Source organism: Photinus pyralis, unplaced genomic scaffold, assembly GCF_008802855.1.
Source record: "Photinus pyralis isolate 1611_PpyrPB1 unplaced genomic scaffold, Ppyr1.3 Ppyr1.4_LG6, whole genome shotgun sequence".
Lineage (NCBI taxonomy): Eukaryota > Metazoa > Arthropoda > Insecta > Coleoptera > Lampyridae > Photinus > Photinus pyralis.
Genome location: NW_022170663.1, coordinates 6,045,866 through 6,056,571, shown reverse-complemented (window position 1 = coordinate 6,056,571; position 10,706 = coordinate 6,045,866). Strand labels below are relative to the sequence as shown.

Sequence of the window (10,706 nt, the reverse complement as noted above, 5' to 3'; positions counted from 1 at the left end):
CTGAAAAGTTCTCCCTAATTGTGTTTTTTCCCCTTTTTAATTTCAGAAAAAAGAAATACGTCCGCAGTGTGTTTGTCATTTAAATGAATCTACGAACTTGCGGATGCCCAAAATATGATCACAAATATTACCCAATCTCGTCAAATTTAGGACATTTTTAATCTTATCTACGTGTCTAATTAAGAAGTAGGGATCATATTTTGATATAAAATAAACAATAATAAATAAAAAGAAATTTTACGATCACAAATAGGTATATTACCTAATCCTGTAGAAGGATATTTTTAAGCTTGCCTGTTTCAAATTATGAAGTAGGGATCATATTTTGATGTGTGATTAGAAAATGAAAACAAAGTCGGATTTTAAGACAGGTACAGGGGAAGTCTGTGTTCTAATCACAGGTACAGGGGAAGTCTGTGTTCTAATCACATAGGTCGAAGTAGGGAACAAACAACTTTAAATAGTGAGAACTCTTCACTACAACAAGGAAAATGAATTACCTACTAAGAAACTAAATCGCCATTAATTTTGTTAGAAAAGCGATCGATTTCGAGTTTATTTAAACCCATTATCAAACAGTTTTATCATCGATAAAGTGATAAATAATGAAATTCGTGCTAGTTGATTCTACCGAAAACATTTTCATAGTGATCTCTAATCCGAATAAAAGATATGGCCAATTAAAACTTCTTCAAATGCCACCCTGTATAAATCTGATCTAATTGAATGCAACTTTTCGTGAATTTGGTTGGTTGGGTCACCCTATATCATCTTTAGGCGTAGTTAATTTGAAATTGAACATAATTTCGTTAATGTTATTTGAATTAGAAGCCAACGTGATTTTGTTTAACAATTATTTAATGTTGGTTATTTTGTTTAAATAATCGCTTGTTTTTTGTAAAGAAATTACGTGTTAAAAGATTGTTTATTCTTATGTACAAATGCTAACTCCGGCTATTTTAATTAATTAGTTCTATCGATCGCTTGTGGCGTGATGTATTTGTATTCTAGTTCTGAGTACCTATTTTTCGTTCAGTTTATTTGATTGATTTATGTCGAATAAATTTGTTTTGTTATATTTAATCGAGCACAAATTACGACCCAGAGAAGTTCTCGAGCTAGAGTTATGCTGGGTGGCGGGACGCCCACGCCCACACACCTGAATGATCGTAAAGTGGCTCGTGCTTCGGTGTGGGTAGTGACCATTATAAGGGGCTCGTCGGGATTAAAACCTGAACTGGACCAACTTCTGCGTGGCACTGAAGTGCAGTGTCGATAACGGTGGCCGTCGCATACCCAGCGACCTCCAAGTGGTGGCCTCTTTCCATTTCTGCACTACTCTTGCGAATTGTATTGACGTTTTTGGGCTCCTCGTCAGGGAGACCAACAAACTAGCTGGCCCTCAAAAGTGGTTCGGTAACGCGGCAGGCTCCTCGAAAGAGGAGAAGGCTCCAACGAAGGGCTTTACTCAAAAATCTGGTAGTGGACCAGCAAGAAGAATACGACTGGCGCGGCGTACAGAAAGTGATGGCCAGGAAGCGCTGGCTCGAGGGTAAAACTTCAGGTCAAGCGGAACCTGCGCTAAACCGAAGGCTGTGTCTGGGACGTTGATTCAGAGAGCAACCGGACGTCAGGGACCAAGAATCTCAGATCAAAGAGAAGCACTTCATGGTCTGGCTCAGGGCAGTCTGAGAAGAAACCTAGAGGTTCTGGAGCACCCAAAGTTGCGAGTGCCTATCCCGAATCCGAAGAGTGCCATTGTGATCGAATGCGAGGACTAGTAAACCTTGGGCTGGAGGGTGTCTGATGCACCGTCGCTTTTGGGCCACAGGTACATCCTTTCCCAACTAAACCTGACTGCACACCGCTGGCGCTGTAGCTTTTGGAATTCCCAACCCATTGCCTGGAACTGCAATATCAGAGCGGTTGGATGAGCTACCTTTGCTCTGTCAGAAAGCAGGATAGGTGGAAGACGCGGCCGCATTAGTAAGCAACGACATATGAAGGCAATTGTACACTGCGAACCTTTCGAGGAACTCAAGACCTTGAAAAGGTTCGTAAAGAGCTTCGCAGGCTCTTTAATAAGATCATATGCGAACTAAGCTGCCTGTGGACTGGGAAGATCTCACTATTCGAAGGTCTAAACGAGGATCATCGAGAGATGCCTGATCAAAAAGTGGGGACACTGTGAGGCAGATATACCGGGGCGAGGCTCTCACCTGTCTCCTGGAAACACACTTTCCAGGCTCTAGGGACTACGTAACTTTCGGAGCTACCCAGATTGGTGTAAGGCCCACCTACTGGAAAGTAGCTGCCCGTGTGGTTACCGAGGGATTTCTGATATGGGCGTTGAGGCCATTTAAGAGTGCAGGATCGGACGGGATATTCCCGGCTTTTGTGGAAAAGGGCCTGGAACCACTGCTGTCACATTTATTACATCATTTTAGAGCCTCCCTGAAAGGTGGAGAAAAGTAAGGAATTGTGTACCTACTTACCTAAGCTGGGTCGTGCCGAATATGATATGCTGAAGGATTACAGGCCCATCAGCCTATCATCGTTTCTTCTAAAAACGGTGGAGAAGCTGGTGGGAATGGGGTATTGGTCCTTAGACCATTAGATCAATTCCAGTACCCTTACAGGGCTGGTATGTCCACTGAGACGGCTCTTTACAACCTCGTGTGCAGGCTGGAGAGGGGAATGCCTGCAGGGAGGGGGAGGCAGGGAGCATTTCTGGACATCGATGGTGCATTTTTAACATGTTAACAATTAGTGAAGCAGCCTTACTGAGGCTACTGAAGGCTTGAACTTTGATGAGTACATTGAGCGAATAAGCTAAAGGGCCACTGTATGTCTATGAGCATGTAGAAAGGCTTTTGGCTGAGAAATATGACATGTAGTCCAGTAAAAGTAAACATTGACCCAGAAATTTGAAAAAACAAGCTGAAAATTGGCATACTTGATGAGGATGGTGCTAGAACTAAATCCTGAAAAGTCCCAAAAGATCCCGGTTGGGGAACGGACGCCATCTTGAAAAAACGACCCCTAAATTTGATTTTCCGATTTTTGAGCATAACAAGTGAACGGATGGTCCAAATTTCGTCGTCAAGGTTCGGATAATTAGTATTGATGTTTCTAATCGTTCTTCTTGACGTTCTCTATCTGAATGTCAAAATTTCTGTTTAAAAAAACCTTCAGAGTTCAGAACAAGATTGAGAGTACTAACTAAATGAACACAATTTTATTCATTATATTTTTCATTATTATTTGCAGTCAGGTTAAGTTGCACGTAATAGTTATTTATGCATCAAGGGCATTAAGGCGATATTTATGCCGAGGGCGACAGAGCCCGAGGGCCTCCGGCCCGAGGGATTGTAAGTCGCCCGAGGGTTAAATATTGAGAAATGCCTGAGGTGCATACAACATTTTATTTTTCATTGTTCTAAAGAATGCATTGCCAATATACAAATGTCATGATTATTGTTTTCCCAACATTAAAGTGCTTCATACGAATCAAGTTGCATCTTTTTTATTACATAATATAACTCCGTCAGTCAATTTGACAGGCCGTTTGAGGGCATGAGATGACAATCCATTATGCCCTCTCATTATGCCCTTGGGCGTAATAGACTGCTTCATATATCACATATGACGGATATAACTGACATATAATGGACAAATGCCAAATAAAAAATATTTAAATGCATTTTACAATTAATGTAAATAAGCGGAATCCTTTCAACTATTCGCACATAACTAAAAAAACGGCGTGAAAATAATCAATCCATACACAGGTTTTAAACTGGAAACATTCTGAGACCGAACGACAACACAATGGCGAAAATCTATACTATGAGTAAAAATCAGACACCGATCTACTCTTACAAAAGTAACCGTTACACCTGAACGCACGGTATCGAAACGTGATATAAATTTGGGTGTTTCGTTACTAAGAAACCGTAGCTTCCAGATTTATTTATTTCTTTTAGGAATTGGAAACAGAAGGTGATTTAACTAGCGCCCCTTTAGCTGCCGACGAGGAAACCAGTTTCCGTATTACATAAATGAACACTTTCTAAGATAACCGTTCCTTTTGCTATTTAGGTAGTAAGGTTACACAAGATAATCGTTGCAAGGAAGATATAAAATCCAGGGTAGCGCAGGCTAAAAAAGCATTAGAATAAACGTGGGACCTGCTAAGATCCGAGATAAATATAGGAATTAGGAAAAGATTGCTAAAAACGTACAAATGGAGTGTAGGTCATACAGGTGCGAAACCTGGACGATAGGCAGGCAAAAGTAGGATGGAATGAGGATTAGCTGGATGGATAGGGTAACAAACGAAGCAGTCTTGGAGCTAGTACAGGAAATAGGGAAATGAAAACCGTACAGAGAAGACGAGATACAATGATAGCGAACGTGCTAAGACACGGAGGAATAGCACTACTAGCTATAGAAGGTAGGGCAGAGCGCAAGACCGGAGTTAGGGACGTAGGCAAGGGTAGTTATGTAGAACTGAAAAGATTAGCGCAGGATAGGAAAAGGTGGAGGACTTCGTCCAACCAATCCTAGGATTGCGCAAACAAAACAACAAATGCCGAAAACGTGAAAAATCCAGGTTGGGGGTGATTTTCCTAAAAAAGTTCGAATTTCCAAGGGTGTCTTTATGTGCCGAATTATGTTTTTACTCCAAATACACATTAAAACAAACATTTTGACACCTTAGCAACGAGAATCAGACCATTGGTTCATTAGTTTTGCTCAAAACTGGAGAAATCGAGTTTAGGGGTAGTTTTTTCAAGATGGCGTCCGTTCCCCAACCGGGATCTTTTCGGAAATTGGTTCTGGCACTATCCTGAACATGTCCGCCAATTTTCAGCTTCTTTTTTTCAAATTTCCGGGTTTGGCCCTTATTTTGTCTAATTTGACTGGACTAATGTTCTAGAACGTTCGGAAATGTTCGGGTTATTATACATTTTGTGGTATCCCAAGCTGATTTTAGTAGATATCTCTCAATTTCCATGTTACCAGACCTGTTCATGGATTTTTATTATTTCCGAAACTGTAGAAATAGTAAATTGTCACACCTAAATTACAAGATAAAGTTGAGATAAAAATAATTAAGTTTTGTGTATTTTGTTAAAATTAAACAGAGTAAATAATGATTTATTTAATAATTACCTACATCACAGAAGGAAATTAAACGTGTATTATCAGTCTAATGATAAAAATTACTATTAACATTGAGCAAGTAATAAAAATTAAAACACTGACACTGTATACTACAAAACAGTTAGAATGACCTAACTATCTACACGTTTAATACAAAAAATTGACAATAAATTTCAAGGTTTCTGTTCAATAGCTACATTATCACTGGTTAAAATACATTAATCTAATATAGGTACATTATAAACACTATGTACAATTTGACTTTGGTAATTAATGTTTATACAACTAAATTTCATCTGGCAAGTGGCATGGCACTGACATTACGAAATTGAGCAGACAAATGAATACTAGACGTTTTCAATCTTATTCGGTATACTTGTACTAATTGCAGTATATGAGGGGGTATCTTTTCGCCTGAATGTCACATAGGTATATACTAAGCTACCTAAAACACTAACATTTAACCCAATAAAATTCACCCACGAAAATATATAATCGCCCCCGATAATCATACCTAAATAGGTCACACAAATATTTTTTAAGCAACCAATGATGGTAGTGGTCAAGGCGGAGTTATAATGCGTACAGAGCACTACACTGTACGATAAAACGAATCCCATTACACAAGACAGCAAGTACTGGCTTAAAAAAAGTACATCGCCCCACGATTCATACTCGTACGCTATTCTCAAATCGCCTGTACAAAAACACAATATAAAAGCGGGCACAAACATAAACAGCGAATTATAGTACACCAATCCATACTTCCCCAGCTCCTTTGCCTCCAACTTTTTTTTCATGTACACCCCATTCGTCGATGTAAAGAAATTATTTAACATTATGTAAAGATAACCCATTAAATTGAAGGCCAAATCATTACCGGCCGCTATTACGGCACCCAGTATCATTGTGTAAACACTAAATTGCACACCAACGCTTGGTCTTATACCTAAAACGTACAGCTCGGCAATCATGGTCATCAAAATTGAGAATCGCCGTAAGACCGTAAACATTGGGAGACTCAGCTCCTTCGTGCCGGCTAGTCCAGTCAACAGGTTTCCCATAAATATCACAGGGAGCGGCATGATTTTGTTGAAGGTCTTCCATTCCAAGTCGGGAAACCGCACAATTTTCAACTTTTTTGCAAGAAACAGCACCACGATCGAGGCGGATATTTGCCCCAAACCGACGACTTGAAATGAAGGAAAACCATAGGTTGTAAGCACCGTCTTATTGACGACGGTAATCATAAACGACGCAATGCCATATAAAAAAGCCGAACCAATTTTGTTTCGCAATGAAACGTGGCTGGATACGCTCTCTTGTTGGCTGACGGTTACCATTTTTATACAGGAACAATTTACTCGAGAAAAAACTACATTACGTGAGTTCGAAACGCGATGACATTCTAATCAGACAGCGTACATTGCAGAATGAATTAACTTCTCAAAGCTTTCGCGATAGCGGTGGCGACCATTTTCTAGGGACTCGCGCCTCCCACTACGTACGTAAAGTAAATATAAACATAACCTATGTGCAATTCACGAAGAAAGCGTCTCAACTTACGACTAGTTTGTAAAATTGAGTTAATTTCGATTTACTTACCATTATAAACAATTTGATGGATTAAACAATTATAACTTTGCCGCTTAAATTACATTCGCAATTACTGTTCTATTTACATTTGGTGGTGTCAAAACTTCGCGCATGGTCATTGAAGCGCAAGGATTGGGATGCGATCAATGATACACTTCGGCAATATTTATACAAAACGTCAAATACCACACAAGTCGGAAAAATAGAATCCTTCATTTTACTAAACATAGGGCCAATTGCACCATCAAAATTAAGTATCCCTTAAAGTTAAGCATAACTTAAATACTATAGCAACGGCCCCCCCCCCTTATACGTCACCACAGTGTCATCGGTATACACAGGCATATTGTGATAAATGTTGTAGTCACGAACTTATGAATTAAGATGGACTGCTGATCAAACAGTTGCATAGAGGTAGAAATGGCTCTAGCATGGGCGCGGTCATGATGTGCACTTTATTTTCTAGGGGAATTTTCCTATACTCTGTTTTTAAACTAAGAGGAGTAAAGGTAAGTTCATAGCTCTCCGTTCATACGTTTCCGTTTGTCCGTTAGCCAATCAGAAGACAGCAAATTTTTAAATCGTACGTCGTCCGTTTACGACGAAAAAGTTGGTTGAAGTTGAACATTTACGTTTCCGTTGGTCCGTTTTTAACAAGAGTGAGGTTATGTTTGGTATGTTAACAGCGTTCGCCTATTCGTTCTTCACGGTAATAATCAGATAGCAACGTGTTCTTACTTTCGTACCATTTTCACATACTCAAAATCACGGAGAGTACACTACAAAATAAAGATTAGGTTATGGTTATACTTGCAAATGTACAATGTGGACGGATTGCTATGAACCTTAATAAAACGTACTATCCGTTTGACGGATCAACGCAACGGATGAACGGAGAGCTATGAACCCACCTTAACTTGAAAAGTCTGATTTACATCCGAAAAAGTTACTAAATTTAGTAACTTTTGGGCAATTGTTTTAAGTATATGGATACATACGTACACATGTGCATTATGGGTTGCCTACGATATAAGGCATACATTATAAATGGTGTGTTGGATCATTTTTATGGTGTTTTAATACACTTTACTGCTACACATTTGACTTAAAAAAAAGAAATTTTATTTTCGTACTTCCGAGACTAAAGTGACAACTTCACTCCATTATGACAAGTACTAAAGTGTCACTTTTTGTCCCGCCGGGATTAAATTTGGACGAAAATCCCGGAAGGATGAAATTACTAAGGCAATTTCAGTAGGTTGTTCCACATTTTGTATACTGCACTACTTCTTAAACGCATCGTACTGCTGCTCATATAGTTTTTTGGATTTCAGTGGTATCAATTCTTTACCTAATTTGGCTGCTTTTTATCAATATCAAATACACCTTTGTCACCCACCACCAAAATCATGACACTAGCAATGACAGTTTCCAAATTATTTTTGTTACCATAGCGTAGGGTTTGTCGTACCAACGCAACGTTCCTATGGTAACTTGTAGTTAAGCAGCGATTTTTTGAAAGAACGCGTTCTCTAACTCCATACATATTAAGTGTTTCAGTTTCGGAAGTACGAAAAATATCGTATATACCTTGCGACTGAAGTAGTGGTCTTAATCCCTCAGGTAAATTATGGCCCTCCCTTTAAACTTTACCTTCGGGATTAATAGTATTTTACATTATTAGCCAGGTAAGTGAGTTTTTACTGGCGATAGGAGAAGTTGACTGGCGAGCCGTTAGGCGAGCCTGTCATCTCCTAGAGCCAGTAAAAACTATTACCTGGCGTATAATGTACAATATTTTATTTGTTACTCATTTGTAAACAATAGTAAACGTAAATAATTAGTTCTTAAATTGATCTTGAAGAAATGTCTAAAATATCATGTGATCCATGTAATAGAGACTTCGCATTAATTCTGGCCAATGAAATTACTAGATTACTAACTTGCAAAATTTTTACAGGTCTGTTGTCAGTTTTACAAGTCTGCTGTCAGTTTTACAAGTCAGTAGCGTTTAAACATGACGTTTACCCGTTTGCGTTTTGTCTTGTTAATCAACGTTTACAACTGAGTAACAAATAAAAGTACTACTTCAGTCCCGCGGTATATAATGTACTATTATTATGTAGACATAAATGCAATCATTTTATAAAATCAAAAGGTGATAGTTACAATATATTGTAAAGTAAATTTAATTACGTGATTTATTTATTTACAATTAATTAACAATGAATCTCGCAATGAATTTATAACAGCCTTTAATGGATTAATACATAACATGGTTTAGTTACCACCTTCATCAGAACTTTCACCAAAACTGCTGTCCTCATTGGTATCAACTGAAATAATGAATGGTTCTATAATGTTATCCATTATACCATCTAAATTACACATTTTATCTTCCTCCTTAATAATATGATTTACACACCTTTGCCAATCACTAACCGAAACATTTTCAACTGCATTTAAAAAAAGTTGTTTCACATCTTTTAGTTTAAATGTTTTATTTTTAGATGCCACTTCAGTTTTTATTTTAGCCCATATTAGTTCGATCGGATTTAACTCACAGTGGTAAGGAGGCAACCTCAACACAATTTTGTTTTTGCTTCTTGCCATTTCGTCAGTAGCATATGCATCAAATTTATATTTATTTAAAATAATTAATTGTAAAAGTTCAGATCGAACCATTTCTTCATCGAAATCGATATCTTTTGCTTGAAGCCACTCTTGCATTTGGCTTTTACGAGATGACGATGTGGGAATCTTTTCCAGCTTTCGGCTGTGGTATGGTGCATTGTCCATAACAATTACAGCATTTTCAGGAATTTTCACTAAGAAAGATGCAAACCATTCTTCAAACACTTCCGCATTCATTTCTTCATGATAATCGGATGTTTTTCTTCCTTCAAAAAGTAGTAGACCCTCGTTTACAAAACCGTTCTCAGAGCCAACATGTAAAATAATGAGACGTTTCCCTTTTCCAGAAGGATTTTTTAAACCGGTAGACAATCCTTCCACAAACGTTTGTCGTCGAGTACGAATGTTATCATCAGTCCACACTTTCTGTTTTGTATGGCCTTCATTTAACCATGTTTCATCTAAGTAATATATGGCTCGTCCTTCGTTCCTATATTGTTTAATAGCTTTTAAATACTTTCGTCTCCATCTTATTATGTCGTCTCGTTCAATTAGAACACTTTTACGACTGCGTTTTAAATATCTGTAAAGAATGCATGTACGTGTTAATACCACATTCGAAAATAAATAAAAGAAAACTTACTTAAAATTAATTTGCTTCATTAATTTATATAAAGATGAACGACACATTTGTGGTAAATCCTCACGACTATTAATTTCTTTTAAGATTTTGTCCAAAGTGGGAAGTTCACTGTGGTAGAAAAAGTTGTGAATAATTTGACGAACTGATGTTTTTGTGCTTTCCTCAAATTGCGATACCAAAGGTGGGCGACCCCCCGAACGTTTAGAAGGAGTTACAGCTCCCGTTTTCTTATACTCCTTTATTGTTCGGTAAACCGTGGATTTTGCAATTCCTATATAAAAAAGTGTGTGTGTTAAATTAACATTTAATGTGTATTTCGTTTCTTACCTGCGGCATCAGCAATTTTTGCAACAATGGTAACCATCTTTGTGCCAGGGTCATCAGTTAATATCTGTTTATATAAGTTGAGTATGCACTGCTTTTCTGAGATCGATAAATGCCCCAAATTAAGACGCGTACGCCTTTTTACAGGTGAAATGTTCGCTTTACTTGTACTTGGCGTGGAATCCATATTTCGAAGTATTTGCACCAACAACATCAAGTACAGGTACCCGGTTTAGTTCTAATAAGAACTGATTTGTATAATTGAAATTTGAACAAGACTTAAAACACACGAAAAAGGCAAAATTAAATAAAATACGTACAACACAATGCAAATGACACA

General features: G+C 38.0%; 2 protein-coding genes across 2 annotated transcripts; both read right to left on the bottom strand.

The window, feature by feature from the left end:
- Positions 1 to 5,291: 5,291 nt before the first annotated feature.
- LOC116174304 (UDP-sugar transporter UST74c-like) lies at positions 5,292 to 6,882 on the bottom strand. The gene is made up of 2 exons (XM_031492201.1): positions 6,775 to 6,882; positions 5,292 to 6,669 (listed from the first exon to the last, which is right to left on the bottom strand). The coding sequence occupies exon 2, from the start codon at positions 6,510 to 6,512 to the stop codon at positions 5,517 to 5,519; it is 996 nt and encodes a 331-aa protein (XP_031348061.1). The 5' UTR covers positions 6,513 to 6,669; positions 6,775 to 6,882; the 3' UTR covers positions 5,292 to 5,516.
- A 2,188-nt stretch (positions 6,883 to 9,070) lies between these two features.
- Positions 9,071 to 10,706, bottom strand: LOC116174099 (the record flags this gene model as incomplete). The annotated part of the gene is given in 3 exon segments (XM_031491897.1): positions 9,071 to 9,982; positions 10,043 to 10,313; positions 10,370 to 10,706. Coding segments are annotated over 3 exon segments (1,394 nt in total), but the record flags the coding sequence as incomplete, so codon positions are not given.